The 15,968-nt window shown below is 43.8% G+C and overlaps 1 protein-coding gene across 5 annotated transcripts in view; it reads left to right on the forward strand.

Moving 5' to 3' along the window:
- The window catches only part of GOLM1 (golgi membrane protein 1), a 99,630-nt gene that overhangs the window by 47,964 nt on the left and 35,698 nt on the right, over nucleotides 1-15,968 (forward strand). For all 5 annotated transcript variants that reach the window (XM_090038637.1, XM_090038641.1, XM_090038640.1 and 2 more), the window contains 2 exons: nucleotides 1,368-1,518; nucleotides 3,866-4,045. In XM_090038637.1, the coding sequence (XP_089894763.1) occupies nucleotides 1,368-1,518; nucleotides 3,866-4,045 (331 nt within the window). The remainder of the gene's footprint in view (nucleotides 1-1,367; nucleotides 1,519-3,865; nucleotides 4,046-15,968) is intronic.

Raw genomic sequence — 15,968 nt, forward strand, 5'->3', positions numbered from 1 at the left:
ATTTAATTTTTATAAATATTTAATTTATTTAATAGATTTTACTTATTATATTTATCTGTTTGTTACTTGAAATTAACCTATCATTCTTGATGGGCAATTCACTAGTTATTAAATAAAGCACAGGCTGAGAATTGTGTTCCAGAGACCAGGAGTTAGCTGGCCTGCTTTGTTAAAAATACACAAATCCAGAAAATGTAAAAATATGAATAAAAAATCTATTCCATTTAAATTGGGTTGTTGTCTTAAAATGCATTGGTTTGCTGCTCTTATCTGTTACATCAGATTTTTCTATTTGATTCTGCATATGGGAGTTTCACATTCTTAAGTGCGATTTCTTTCAGGAGGTAAGATTTCCTACGTGCTTTCTTTAACCTTATTTCTGAGGTCTTTGATACAAGATGTATATGGTCTGTGTTCACAGGAAATGTATGATCAACTGGGGACTCTCATAAATATATTAGCGCCTAGCTGATGTTCTCTGCGTGTGTATGTGTACGTACACGTGTACGTACACATACACACACACGCTCTATATGGTTGACTCTGCCTTATGAAGAGCACTTGTATATTTAGACACAATTCTTTGTGTGTGAGTTTTCACTCATGGATTAATTTTTCTACATAATACTGAAGTATTGTGCTTTTTAAACCTGGTTTTCTTAAAATATTCTGTGGTCCACAATAAGGCTATTCCTATCTGATATGGCACAGCATAGTTCCTAGATATCTTAGCACAAGAAGACTCGAGAGTGAATATGAGCCCTTCTGCCTACCTTTCTAATTACAGTTTCCTGTTGAAGTCAACGAGAGCTTTATCCAGCTATTAAATTTAGGATTATTCCTAAAATAGTTGAACTGAGTCTTATTCAGTGACTCTTGCTGGAATAAGTAGCATCACCAGGGAAAGAATTGACAGTTTCTCTAGCTTAGAGTTAAAATTAAAAAAAAAAAAAAAAAGAGTTAAGTCAGCCTGCTGCTTCAAGGAGATAGCACTATTCAATCAGCATCCTGCATTGGCCACCATCAGCAACGAAAGACCTGACTTGGTAGAATGTGGGCTTGTTCCAGCATGGCAGTTGTTGGTAGGTTTTTATTACATCATTAGGATTTCTATATGGGATGCCCAAGGACTGAGGTTGGTGTGATATACTGCATAAAATTGAATAGCCCAATGTTTTTATTTTCCTTCTGAGAGAAACCCTAGGGAGAATGTGCTCCTTGCTAGGTATTCTCCAATTCCTGCTAATTTATATAACTGAACTTGTTTCTTGAAGAATCACAGCTCTTTCTGGAGTTAGTAAAAGTGTGCTGTGTTTGTGTAATTGTCCAAGCCAAAGGGTATGTGACTGGCTTATTTTAACTTGCAGATTTCTGCAGCTTCTCTTTGAAATGGTGGGGCTAGGAAACGGCCGTCGAGGGATGAAGTCTCCACCTCTTCTGGTAGCCGCGCTTGTGGCTTGTCTGGTTGTTTTGGGTTTCAATTATTGGATTGCAAGTTCTCGCAGCATTGACTTGCAGGTAATACCATGACTTTCATACAGCATTAGCACCTAAACTTTATTTTTATTGTCTCCTGTGAACTGTGTTTTAAGTACACCAAATGCAGAGTGAAACTTGGTGTGCTTTATGAACCTGTTTGCCTAGTCATCTCATTAGAGCAGGGCCAGGCAATTATTTTGGGCAGAGGGCCGTTTACTGAGTTTTGGGAAGCCATCGAAGGCTACATGACAGGCAGCCCAGGGCAGATAAATATTTATTCTCTAAATTCTTTAGGAGCCCCACGGGCTGGATAGAATGGCTTGGTGGGCCACATCTGGCCCCCGGGCCGCATTTTGCCCACCCCTGCATTAGAGAGATCCCAGAAACATTGGGTTGGAAGGGACCTCTAGGATCATCTTGCTCAGTGGTTTTCAACCTTTTCTAATTTGTTGCCACTTAAAAGAATTTGAATGGAGGTGCAGACCCCTTTCAGTTGTAAGTGTGGGTATTCATGTACTTTTGATCATAGTTGTCTTTCACAGACCCCTTAGGTATAGTCTGAAGAACCCCATGGCTCCACAGACCACAGGCTGAAAACCACTGATCTAGTCTAACCCCCTCAAGAAAACAACACTACATTTGCACTAGCTTGTTGTCAGTTCTTTTCATCTCAACAGTTCTGAATTTTTATGCTGCTACTGTTGCTCAGTAAAAGACTTCAAAATTCAGATGAAATGCTCAATAAAAAGCATTAGCATTTATCATTTTATTTGTTCAGGTCATCAAGACTGTGAAGGGTGTATTTCTGCCCCTCTTTGGTGCCCAGTGGTGGTGACCTTGTTCATTAAAGACCTGGATTGAGACCACAAAGGCATTCTGCATAACTGGCTATACAGCTGACAGTGAGGCAGAGGCCATTACCATCTTGGGTCACACTTGATGCCATAACCTAGATGTGCAAGGCTGTATTGGTGTTCAATAATTGCAGAGTCATGCAGTAGTACCTTTCTTGGACAGAAGTTTAAAATTCCTTTACGTCCATTCAGCCATATACACTTCCTAGTAGCAGTTTGTATAGTAGCTCTATTCATATTTTAAGGGTTGGGCTGCACATCAAGAATATTTACTCTTACACTTTTAAAGCACTATATTTACCTACTCATTTTCTTGGCAGGACTTTGCTGATGTAATGACTAAGATGGAAGGAGTGTTCTCCTTTTTTCTGTTCCTTCAACCAAACTTAACATTTTTCTTTTCTTTATTTTTCCCCATTCTTATCTTCTGTGGCAGTCCCAATTTTGGACCTAAACTGAAGCTACAGAGAATGAAACTGTGAAATAACAAAGCTTGAATTGTCTTCCCTAAAGACTCAGCAGATTCTAACCTTTTTGATACACCCAAGCTCTAGTCTAACAAATAGCAAATATTAAGTCTGGAATCAGATGGGTAGTCCTAGACACAGCAAACTGTTCAGATTTCACCCCAAGAGTTTTCACTGAATCTAGCCATTATATTAGAAGGAAGTATGTAAATGCTGACTGGGCAGTAAAAAATAGAACATGTGAGGTACTGCTGCTGCATCCTGTAATAACTGAATAAAAAAAAATCTAAGTGTGATTATAATGCTCTTCCTGAAACTTCCACTGGTTTTTAATGTGATCTCTTCAAGCAGTCCAGGAAGGAAAAAAAGAGGATTAATTCTCCCTATTTATCAATATGTATTCTTGACAAATAAATATCTTTTGCTAGCCACCAAATGCCACCTGCTGTGTTTCCGTCTGTTCACACAAAATAATCAAAGACAGACAGGGACAGTATTTGCACTGATGTGCTCCCAGGATAGCTTCTGCTTATATGATAGGTGGCACATTCTTTTCTCTAAGACAGTCTAGGATCAAATGTGGGGGTGGTGTGTTGCTCTCAAAACTGGTCTGGATGGGATGTGGCTTGTAATACAACTTCTTTAGTCACTGTAAACTGTAGGATTTGCTTTGGAAGAACAGAGGTTTAACTCTGATGTTGAAGCCAAATAGTATTTTTAATCCTTCTACTCAGAGTCGTAATGCAGGATAGTTACATGGTACATAGTGGTATTTTGATTCTTACTCTACCCTCTTCTATAAGGTTGGTTTGTATAGCTAGGCAGCTAGTGGATTTCACTAGTGGAGTAATTGGAATATTAGTTTGTAAAGTACTTTGAGATGAAAGACAAGCATTTAAAGAATGTAATATTAAGTAGCTTGTGAGGACAAAGCTAGATTAAAAATATTGTATGGGGAATCAGATTCTGTTTCTACAAGATTAAAGTTGTATCATACACGCAAGTCCTCTTCATAAGTGCTGATTAATGGGAACCACATACATTTGTATATTTGCTTCCTCTCAGAATCGGATTATGGAACTGGAGGGGCGAGTCCGTAGAGCAGCTGCAGAGAGGGGAGCTGTTGAACTCAAAAAGAATGAATTCCAAGGAGAACTTGAGAAGCAGCGGGAGCAGATTGATAAAATCCAGTCCTTGCACAATTTTCAGATGGAAAATGCCAAAAAAATACATCAGGATGAGAAGGTATGACCTTTTCTAGCCTGTGGGCTGGTGTGACATTTTTATCAAATGATTTTCTGCATGGGAAGAGTTACATAAATATTTAAGCAGTGCAAAAGCACTGGATATCATCATTTTGATTAGTGCAGGATGGGGGAAAATGGAAATCCAATACAAATGTCTTTACTTAAAGTGGCTAAAGAATGTTCAAGTTGTTTTTCATAGAGAAAATAAATTATTTAATGGGTGAAAAATCCACTGCATTTTTGGCATCTTTCGCATAAATTAAGTATAGTTACATTGCAGCAGATAACAATATTATGTAGAATAAATCACATTAGTAGTTGCAGGTAGCATTTTTCAAAAGTGCTTGGAATTGACATGACTTTTGCTTTAGAATACTGATGTTTGAAAGGAGCTTATATTCTCATCATGATGTTGTATTGGACTTTTCCAGTGTCAAATGAAAATAATAAAGTACATTAATTGCTATAATTTTAAAATAGAAGCATTAGCTACAGGACATAGAATTACATGACTTTTGAATGTGTGGGTTTGGCAATATTGTACTAGCAGGTAAAAATCTGTTATCCTTTCTTTAGTTATGAAAAGGACTAATTAGAAAAATGACATACATCACTACTTCTATGTGGTATTCGGTGAACACATTTAAACATAGTTCATCTCTACTTTTTTTCTTTTTTTGTTGCCCCAGATGTTTTGGTTATTTTTCCTTGGTATAGGCGTGTCTTCCCTGCATGTCACCTATACTGTTGCTACGTGTCTTCAGTTGCTCTGGTTGCTTCTGCTATTCTGTAGCTCATAAGCAAAGCTGTGGATTGCTGCCTTTTGATTAGTGGATCAAAAGAATGGAACTGATTTAAATAGAGTAAAAGAACCACATTGAGAAATACTTGTTCCTTACTTAGAAATTGTGAGGTACATATATGAGGTGCTATGCAATTCAGAGCTTTGCATGTGAATGTACTTCTTAGGTATGAAATACACTTCTTATGGACCAAGACCAGCAGCATTAGGCACTCTGGTACTGTCGTGAAGAGACTGTGTAAGAATATGACGTCTGAGTCTTCTGTCATGCTCCTTAAAAAAAAAAAATGAGTTCCAACAAGAAGTTGAAGCTGTGAAAGCATATTGATAAAATCCAGTCCTTATGTATTTCTTAAGCTTGTTTATTCTTTCCTTGTTTACTTGAAAGACCAGTTACATTATCACTGGACGAGTGGACCAATTGAAGCATGCTCTTAACTTTTTATTTAAAAAAATAAATGCATTATTTCTGTTTTTGTTTTTTGGAAAAAAAAGCACCCAAAGATTATTTTCAGAGTCCCAAACATACGACACTGTCTCAGACTAACATAGACAGGGTCTCAATGAGTACTTTCTATTGTTACCATACCTCCTTTCCAGTAGCAGGACCCATTTACTTCCTTTACTTTCCTTGGTGAAAATTCTGAGGTTTTCATGTCAGAATTTGTGTCTGTTCCCTGGTGCTAAGTGCAGGAACTTTCTGTATTCCGCTTTTGCTCCTTAAGCAGCACAGTGAAGTGATGCAAGCAAAAACTTGATATTGTTCTTTGTCTAATGCATAGAAAATGAGTATTACTTTATTTCGGTGCTTACCAGCAAATCATCAGTGTGAGCTTCATATATAATTTCTTCCTCTTGGTAGAGCCCCTCTGAAATATGGGAGCATTGTGATTGGTTCTTTGGTTCTAAAGTGCTTTTCTTACAGTGGGTGCTTCTAAAATGTAGGTCCATTAATGTTCAGTAATGGAACACTACCCAAGTCTGCTAATGGAACAGTATGATTGCTATATGAGGACAAGCTGTTTGGTGACCACTTCTAATTGTCAGTCCCATGGAAACCAGTTTGCAGAGCTTTTAAATGGTTGTTCCCCATTGTCACGGAGGCACTGGGGTGCTCCGTGCCTAAGAAAGAGATAAGGTGAGCTGTCAGTCACCAGGGCAGCTCCAGGTGCTTACTGTCAGAGCTGCCAATCACCAGGGCAGCTCAGGTGCGGGTCACTAGGGCAACCAGGTGGGTCAGGTGGCCAGAAGGGGGCAGGGCTGGGCCTTTATAAACAGCCCAGGCTGGAGCCTGAGGAGCAGTTTCCTTCTGGCAGCTGCAGGAGTAGGAGCTCTGGCAGAGCTGAGCAGCCTGGGGGGTGGTTGCAGCCTCACCACGCTGACTGGCTGTGATGATGCTGGGAACAAGAACACCCTGAAGGGAGGTAGGATTGAGAGCCCTGGTGGGGGCTTGGTGTTTATGTGTTATGAGGAGGAGGCTCTGTTGTTTATGTTGTGGCCAGGTGGCTTAAGTTTGGTTACAGTTTAATCCGGAGGACTGGGCGAGGCTGTAGGGGAGCAAGGAGGCCTCGGGGGAGCTCCCCAGCAGCTTGGGGGTCCCCAGTGCCCAGTAAGGGCACAGTGCCAGCAGGGCACTACAGTTGCGCCGGAGAGGCACGGGGGTGCCAGAGAGAGGCGCGGTGTTTGCCCAGAAGGCAAAAGACCCAGAGAAGGGTCAAGGGGCCAGGCATGGCTGCGGCCACCCGAGCCCCAAAGTCAGCGCTGGAGAGGCACGGGGGTGCCAGAGAGAGGCGCGGTGTTTGCCCAGAAGGCAAAAGACCCAGAGAAGGGTCAAGGGGGCCAGGCACGGCTGCAGCCACCTGAGCCCCAAGAGTGCGAGGAGCACGATATGAGCCCAGAGGCTGGGCAACGACCGCAGGAAGCACGACGGGCGCCCTAGAGAGGGCCAGGCCCCAGAGGGGGCAAAGCGAGCGCTTGCCAGGCGGGGGGGTTGGAGCCCCAGACGCTTGCCAGGCGGGGGGGTTGGAGCCCCAGACACGAAGAGCGCAGTATCGGCCTAGAGTAGGCACAGGCCCCGGAGTGGGGCAGCGGGCGCAAGGGGCGCGGCACAGGCCCCGGAGCGGGGCAGCGGCGGAGAGTCAGGCCCACAGATGGGTAAGGAGCCCGGGGTGATAGAGAGGGCACGTATAGCCCTAAGGCGGGGACATATAGAGGCACCCCACACGGAGTAAGGGGCAGGACACACTTACCAGTCACCAGGCGGATAAAGGCAGCCTCCCATTTAACCATTAAACAGCAAAGTCGTGGCGGGCGAGATTCTGAGGGTGCTGAGTCCACCCTAACGTGACGGTAGGGGGCGCTAGGGAGTTCACGGCCGCTCCTAGGCCCCATTCCCTCACACCCATGTTCAACTTTTGCTGCTTTGAATTGGGGGGAGGGCTGCTTGCCACTGAACCAAGGTATGTTGAATGGAGATCTTGATGCGAGGTATCCCTGATCAACAGGGAGCCTGGTTTTCTGTGATTTAAAAAAAATTCCCAATTTTTGGTTTAAAAAAAGTAACCTAAAATCCACATTTTTCCATGATTTTAAAATGAAACACCGTATGTGCCTATGTATTGGCGGTGTTTCATTTTAATCGTGAAAGAATGTGGATTTTAGGTTGCTTATTTTTTTAAACCAAAAATTAGGAATTTTAATCGGAGAAAACCAGGATCCCTGCTGATACAGTGGGAGACCTTAAGCTTGCTTGAGACTGTAAATGATCCTGGGGGTTGGAAAGCTAATAGATGCATGACTACTTATAGGAGCATACATCCCCTCTGCACTAGTATCTCTGACCTCCAGTAGATTTCTAAGATACAGTGGGGGTTTTTGTGGGGGGGTGTAACAGATATGATTCTGGATATAGTCAATCATATATGGAGTAGTTGAAAAGACTGTTGTCAAGGCTGTGAATATTTTAGAAGTATATTTATGGCCCTGGCTAAAAGAGTGAGGTTCTGTGGAATTTGATGTTTCTGGAAAGTAATTAGCAGGCATACCAATGCTGTGGTTGCAAGATACCCAGCCCTGGAGGGGAGTAGTATTGACTGGTTTTACATGATGCAGGAGGCCTAGTTAGACAGGCCCTCAACCTGAGTGGCTGCCCTGATCTAGGAGTCCGATGTGCATGCATGTGCACGTACATACTTGTGCGCACACACATGCATGCGCACACCTCTGACCAACTTGTGGTACCTGGCAGATAAACTGGCTGGTAAGCTTCACATGCATGTAACGTGTTTATGGTATATTTTTCTTTATCCTCAGTATCCTGGTTGGTCACTGGTTAACTTCATCATGGTCTATGAGAGAAGAAAGCAGGAGTATTTTCATTAATTGTAGGGGACTGGAGCCCTAAAATTCTAGTTTGGCAGAGGAGGAAAGTTGGTTCCCACTCTAAGAAAGGTCTCGGTTCTCTGACAGTTGCATAATTGTGGTGTTCTGACAGAGGTAATACAGAAATTATGGTGGTTGTTGACTCTAGAATTTGTAGCACTTGGAAATTAACTCCGCTCTTCCTGGTGAATGAAAAAGAGTGCAAAAATGGTCTCCTTATCCCTAAAGGGGAATGTTTTATATAATAGAGAAGTTAGATTGTTTGTGATTATCGTATACATTACCACAATACTCCATAGAATCATAGAAGTAGGGTCGGAAGTGACCTTGTAGATCTTCAAGTCCGACCCCCAGCCTGGGCGGGAGAAAAGACTGGACTCAAATGAGTCCAGCCAGGTAGTCATCAAGCCTCTTCTTAAAGATCCCCAGGGTAGGAGCCGGCACCACTTCCCTAGGAAGTTGTTTCCAGCTCCTAGCTGCCCTAACTGTGAAGTAGTTCTTGCGGATGTCTAATCTAAATCTACTCTCTAATAATTTGTGTCCATTGTTCCTTGTCATGCCAGGGGGCGCTAGGGGAAACAGTGTCTCCCCTAAACCCTTCTGGTCCCCCCTAGTGAGTTTATAGACAGTCACCAGGTCCCCCCTCAGCCTTCTCTTGTGAAGGCTGAACAGGAATAGGTCCCGCAGTCTTTCATTGTAGGGTCTGCCCTGCTGTCCCCAGATCACGTGGGTGGCCCTCCTCTGGACCCTTTCAGTGTTGTCCACATCCCTCCTGGGGTGCACAGAACTGGACTCAGTACTCCAGCTGTGGCCTGAACAGCGTCGCATAGAGAGGGAGGATCACCTCCCTGGCTCTACTTGAGATGCACCTGTGGATGCACGACAAGGTCCGGTTAGCCCTGCCAACCGTGACCTCGCATTATCGGCCCATGTTCATCTTGGAGTCAATAATGACTCCAAGATCCCTTTCTGCCTCCGTGCTCTCAAGAAGGGAGTTTCCCATTCTATAAGTGTGCTGCTGTTTCTACTGCCTAAGTGCAGTACCCTGCATTTGTCAATATTGAAATCATCCTGTTTATGTCAGCCCACTCCTGTAACCTATCCAGGTCTTGTTGCAGTCTTTCCCTCCCTAGTAGCATGCTCACCTCACCCCAAATTTTGGTATCATCAGCGAATTTAGACAGGTTGCATTTCACTCCTTTTCCTTTCACACGCCGGTTGATTGTGATGTGTTTCTACTGGGAGAGTATAAGGATTTTCCAGATGGGGAGAATTCTTACAAGAAAGATTTTCTTCGAACATAAATCCCAGGCACTGAATTTTTTTGCAGTGACTTGTAGTATGTTTAATTGTGACTTGTCCTAAGGCGTTTGAGCGTCAGGGATTGCTTGCCCCTGTTCTAAACCATGACGTTTTCTAAAGGAAAACAGTGTAATCTACTGTTACCATGCAGAATTCATTACATCCAGGGTGTGCACAGACTCTTTAAATTCCTCGCAGGAATGTACTGGCAGAAGCATCTTTCTGAGACTCTATTGGGTTCTTAAACTGTTGGATAAACAGGTCTAATGAAAATAGAGCATGCATGTTTCAGGTAAACAGGTAAATAGTGTTGTATTTTACTTACGGTAACAATCCTAATATTTATCTGTTGGATGTGCAAAATGTCATTGACTCACTGCTTAATGACTGCTTTTTACAATGGTCTTTAAGTATTGCTCTCAGCTCCTTTCTGAAAAGGTTCCGTGCCTAATGTTTTCCTTCTAAGATAAAATACCTATCAGTATATTTCATGTCAGCTCAGTCAGACACACCACTTAGAGAGGAAAAGTCAGGCTATCTAAGAGATCATGGTCTTTCAAAATGCTGGTTTCTTAAAGAATCATAGAAAAGCAGGGTTGGAAGGGACGTCCAGAGGGCATACAGTCCAACCCCCTGCCTGAGGCAGGATCATCCCTATTCAGATCATCCTATACAAATTCATTGTCTAACCAAAATAGTAAAACTACTCAGTTAACTCTGATGCAGCTGAAAGAGAGAACTCACGAATCTGCCACAGGTAAAGTGGGGGACTATGGTGACTAGTGTCCTGCTGCTGCAAAGATTGTTAAAAAAACCACACAAAAGATGCAAGGATGAAGGCCATGTCCTCTGCTACAGAGGAAGGTGAAAACCTTCACAGTTCATACCAATCTGCCCATAGAGGAAAATTCGTTCCTCCAGCCTCTTCTCATATGACTTCTCTCTCAAATATGGTGATCGGTCTGACCGTCCTGCCAGGAACATCCAGGTGTAAGGCCCAGCAGGAGCATTGGCATGCTCCAGTCAAAATTCTTGAAGGCTTTTGAGGAAGGCTTCAAAAAACCCTGACATGCAGCAGCAGGAAGAAAACAAATTCTGTACTGGCCCCATGTAGCAACCAGCAAAGCCCAGAAGCATGTGAAATACCTATAGTAGAACATAGGTATGGCTACACCTGGCTCATCTCTGACCAATACCTATCCAACTTTTTAAACACCTCCAGTGAGGGAGAGCTCACAACTTCCATAGGCAGTCTGTTCCACTGCCTCTGATATCCAATCTAAACCTATGTTGCTGTAACTTTAAGCCGTTGGTCTGTGTCCTGTTTTCTGTAGCAAGAAAGGAAAGGTGTTTTCCCTCTTTGTGATAGCCCTTCAGGTATTTGAATACTGCTATCATATCTCATCTGAAGTGCCTTTTCTGCAAGCTGAACATGCCAGCTCCTTTAGCCTCTTTTCCTATGACTCGCCTCCCAAGTCCTTTACCATTTTTATCACCTACCTCTGGACCCTCTCTAACTTCTTCACATCATTTTTTAAAATGGGGAGCCCAAAACTGCATGCAGTACTCTAGATGAGTCCTAATCAGTGCTAAGTAGAGAGGCACTATCACCTCCTGTGATATGAGCATCAATGTACCTAATGCTTCTGTTGATGCATCCCAAAACTGCATTTGCCTTTTATATGGCTGCATTGCACTGCAGACTCGTATTGAGTTTGTGATATACTAAAATTCCCAGAACCTTCTCAGTAGTGCTGCCATCCACCCAGATGTCACCCATTTTGTATTTGTATTTCTGATTATTTTTTCTGAGGTGTAGCACCTTGCATTTGTCAGCATTGAATTTCATTCTGTTAGTTCCAGCCCAGCTTTCCAATCTGGCAAGATCCTTCTAAATTGCACTTCTGGCCTCCAGTGTGTTCACAGTCCTTCCCCAGTTTCATATCTTTTGTAGACTTGCTCAAGAAACTTTCAGTTCCAGCCTCCAAATCTCTTAATAAGTATGTTGAACATCATAGCACAGACCCTGTAGGACTAAAACTTCCAGCCATTCTGGTGTGGATCTGTTTATAATTACCCTTTGTTTGCAGCTATTGAGCCAGTTGTCTATCCACCTTATAGTAGTTCTGTCCAGCTCACATTTCTCCAGTTTGTTTATTGAGAGAGTCATCCACCCAAGTAGTAATTTTGTCAAAGAAGGAGATCAAGTTTGTTTGACACAATTTATTCTTAGTAAATCCATGCTGAGTGCTTGTGATCAATCTTTCTTCCTCTAGATGCTTGCAAATGGACCTCCTTAGGATATGCTTCAGTAACTTCCTGGGTATTGCTGTGCAGCTAACGAGTCTATAGTTTCCCCAAGTCCTCCTTTTTACCTTTTTAAAAAGGGGCATTTTTTCTCAGTCCTCTGGTACCTCACTCATCTCCCACAACTTCCTAAATATTATTGCCAATAGCTCTGAGATTATTTTTTACCAGTTTATTCAGTACCTTCAGATAAACTTTATCAGGCCCTCCTGACTTGGCTTCATATAGACCCATCAGAAGCTGTTTTGTTTGTTATCTTATCCATCAGTTGTCCCCTTCTTTATCCATGTATTGTATTGACTCAAATATAAGATGTCCCCCTGTCAGGGAATCGCCGCATAGGGACGCGGTTCTCTGTGCCCCAATAACATCCGACTGCCTGTCCTCAGTAGAAAAAAAGCCTGGCTCCAGTCCTTTAACAAATTAACATGAGATATGTCTTTTCTTTTTATACCCAGTTTAAATACTTTGTAGTCAACAGGGCCAACCTGCTGGACTACTTCGAATGGACCCTGCCAACATATAAGGAACTTGCTCCCAGTGTTGGGGAGCAGGACCAATACTTTCTGACCTACTTGGATTTCTCTCTCATGTCTTTTTGTCATAATAGGTCTTTTGAACACCCTGAGACAATCTCAGATGTTTTCATGACGGTTCCCTCATAGCTCAGAGACAATGTTTCAGCTCATTTGCGTAGTCTGCATTATTTGTGCCTCTAGGTGGGGTTTCCACCCAACCTTCCCATACCAAATTTAACAGGCCCCTAGGGTGATGCCTATACAGCAGGTCAAATGGGATGAAACCCAAGGAGGCCTGGAGGGCCTCCTGGACCGCAGAGAGCAAAAGGGGAACTATAAGGTCCGATTTATGGGGTTCTGCCCGAACACAATGTATTTTTCAACATCCCGTTAAACCGTTCTACTAGGCCATTGGTTTGTGGGTGGTACGGGGTTGTATGTAGCTGCTTGATTTTAAGTACCTTACACATATTCCACAGGACGTTAGACCCCTGGTTGGTAATAACCTCTACTTGAGTGACCCACTTAAGGAGATCTTCTGCTACTCGGGAACCCATGACTGCCCACATGGGCACTGCTTCTGGGAACCGAGTCACGTAGTCTATAATTACCAGCAAAAATTGGTACACTGACATACTCTTGGGGAGCGGACCCACCATTTCTAGAGCAATAGAGGAAAAAGGAGTATCTGCTATGGGCATAGATTGTAATGGAGCCCATGCCGGTTTTGTCCAGCTTATCTTCTGTCAGGCAGGGCAGGTCCAGCAGAACCTCTCTACCTGGTCATACATTCTGGGCCAGAAACACCACTTTGTTAGCCAATATGCCCACCCAAAGGGTTCTCATGAGCTAACTTCAACAAGGGAACCCTGAAATGGTTTAGGATCAACAGCTGGGGAACCTGTTGCCCCTCCCGGGCCCCTTTTTTTTATCTGATTGTAATAATCCCCTTCTAACCTTAAACCTAGGTAGGTTTGCAAGGCATTTAGAGTCGATCATGACTTCTTCTTTCTTGGCTAGCAAGTCTTGAGTACAGGCCGGAACTGAGGTTCTTTGGCCTGTGCAACCCGAAATGACTCATCGTTGGACAGTCCTTCCACATCAAAGCAAAGTTGGTACTTCCTTCTTGTCTATCATCAGACTGACTGCTGACAGCCCTCTCTGTCTTCCATGGTGTTCAGGACCTCATAAATTTCCTTCCAATCATGTCCTAATATCATGAGATATGGGAGGTCACGAGCTAAACCCACTGGCATCTTTCTCATGGCCTTCAGCATGGTCACCTTGTATATCCTCCAGGGTTAGTATGTGCCTTGCCCATGCATACATGTCATCTTAACGGGAGTTGTTTTCTGGACGTACCCATTCAGTGTTGATGCAGATTGTATCAATGTGTGTGCACACCCAGTATCTATGACTGCTTCCAATCTTCTACCCCTTACCCATGCCTCAATGGTAGGCTGGGGTAAAGGGCTGTCATTATCCTTTCTCCTCATGCTACAGTCCATAGACAGTATGCCTTTGGGCTCTCTGGATCCTCTTGTGGTTCCCATCCCCTCAAATGGGGAATGTTTCACCCTAAGCACTGACCGTGCCGTATTGGTACAGTCTCTGGACATATGTCCGATTCTTTTGCACCGGAAGCAGACCACCAGGGTACTGCCTGATCATTTAAAGTCTTGGGTCTCTTTACGTGCTTGCCTCATGGTCTCACGAGGCCTAGAGTATAAACCCACCTTTGTATTCCACTCCTGAGCCTTCTTTCCCAGGGCACTATTGAAGTTCTCCGCCAACTGCAAAGCTTCGGCAGGTGATATGGGTTGATGATAACGGACCCGGTACTGGGTTTCCTCATCCAAATCAACCAGGAATTGCTCTAACAAATTTCTGTTTCAAATTTCTGCCTTTGAATTGTCTGTGGGTTTCAATCACTTGGCTACAAGATCAGCTAAACACTGCAACAGGGCCCTTGGGGTCCTTTCGTCCTGTTTTTTCTTGGTGTGAGAAGCCTGTTGATGGGTCTTGGGGTTAATATCCAATCGATATAAAATCTCACTCTTCACTTATCATAATCCAGGGCTTCGTCTCAGGTCATAGCCCCATATTCTGCTTGGGCTTTTCCTATCAACAAAACCCCCAGCTGAGCAGTGAACGCTGCCCTCTCAGAAATTTCCAAGAAAATGTTGGGGTTGTCCTGAATAGTCATTTTAGGTACCTTTAATTCCACGGTGTTCCTTTGATGCCACACCGGCTGTTGCACCCAGCTCTCTTCCAGAGCCAAGTGGCGGGCTGACTGTTGCTGCAGAACTTTTCCCATTATGTGCAGGGTCTGTCGAATTGGGTTTGGCCCTGCTGCTGCCGCACCTGAGCCATCCATAGTCTTGGATTCTTCCTGGTCGTTGTCAAGGTTCCAGTGCCAATGCACCACTTTTTGGGGGAATCGCCACACAGGGATGCGGTCCTTTGTGCCCCGATGACATCTGGCTGCCTGTCCTCACTGGAAAAAAAAAACCTGGCCATGTAGTCAGACTGGGGTTCTTCCTGGCTCTTGCCTGCCATGACTTTGATGTTTTATAGGATCCCGGGAGGAGTGGTATTTGTGTAATCTGACCTGGCTGTGGTCAGCTCAGTGGAATGAAAACACAACAATGACTAAAATACAAAAGAAAGAAAGGAAAAGGAATGAAACCTGGCCAGCAGGCTTAGCTGCGATTTTGCCCACAGCTTGCTGGCTCTTGCGGCTCCTGCCGTGCAGTCCTTGCTATTGAATCAACTAATTGGCATACTGCCATGATAATTGATAGCTTGTGGCAGCAATTAACCTCTTCTATAGTTCATGAGCTCCTCTGAGCTCTCAGATCAATTGATCTGCCACCCCATTCCCAGGAAAAGTTTTCTCTCAGATTGTGTCTTCAGCGGGTCCATCCAGCCCACTTTCCCTCACTCTTCTCCCACCTTTGCCTGAGCTGCCTGGATGGAAATAGCTCTCAGAGTGCTGAGACCCCCAATCTGGCACACCTGATGGGTCAATAAAGCTGGCTCTGGGCGTGTTGGGAGTTCCCTCGACAACGTGGCTATCGTCTTCTCAGGTAACTCGCAACTAGGGCTGCTGCATTCCCACAAAGGGGCACCTCTAACCCCTTCACACACCCCCATAATCAGATTCCATATATGGAAAATGTATACATTTATTATAAGTTTCCAGATATAGAACTTAATATTGGAGGTTTGCCTTGTATTCGTCTCCCCCACCCACTGCTGTAGTAGGAAAAACAAATTTGGGGGGACAGATGGTTCCATTGCTTTTGCCTGCCTAACTTCTTTCCCGTGCAGCCTCTTTCTACCCCTCCTTTACACTCAGACACTGGTCTTCCTGAGCATGTGGAAATGAGGGAAAATTTTGAAAATAGTCAGAATCATAGAGAAGTAGGGCTGGAAAGGACCTCCAGTGGTCATCTAGTCCAGCCTCCTGCCTGCAGCAGAATCATCCCTATCCAAAGCATTCCATACAAACCATAATCTAAAGTCTGCATAAGACTACCCTCAACCCTGATACAATGCAGACCTAGCTGAACTTGCCACAGGTAAAGCAGGGGAACCTTGGCAGCCAA

This window comes from Crocodylus siamensis, chromosome 3 (assembly GCF_052110815.1).
Source record: "Crocodylus siamensis isolate JL-2025a chromosome 3, ASM5211081v1, whole genome shotgun sequence".
Taxonomy (NCBI): Eukaryota; Metazoa; Chordata; order Crocodylia; family Crocodylidae; genus Crocodylus; species Crocodylus siamensis.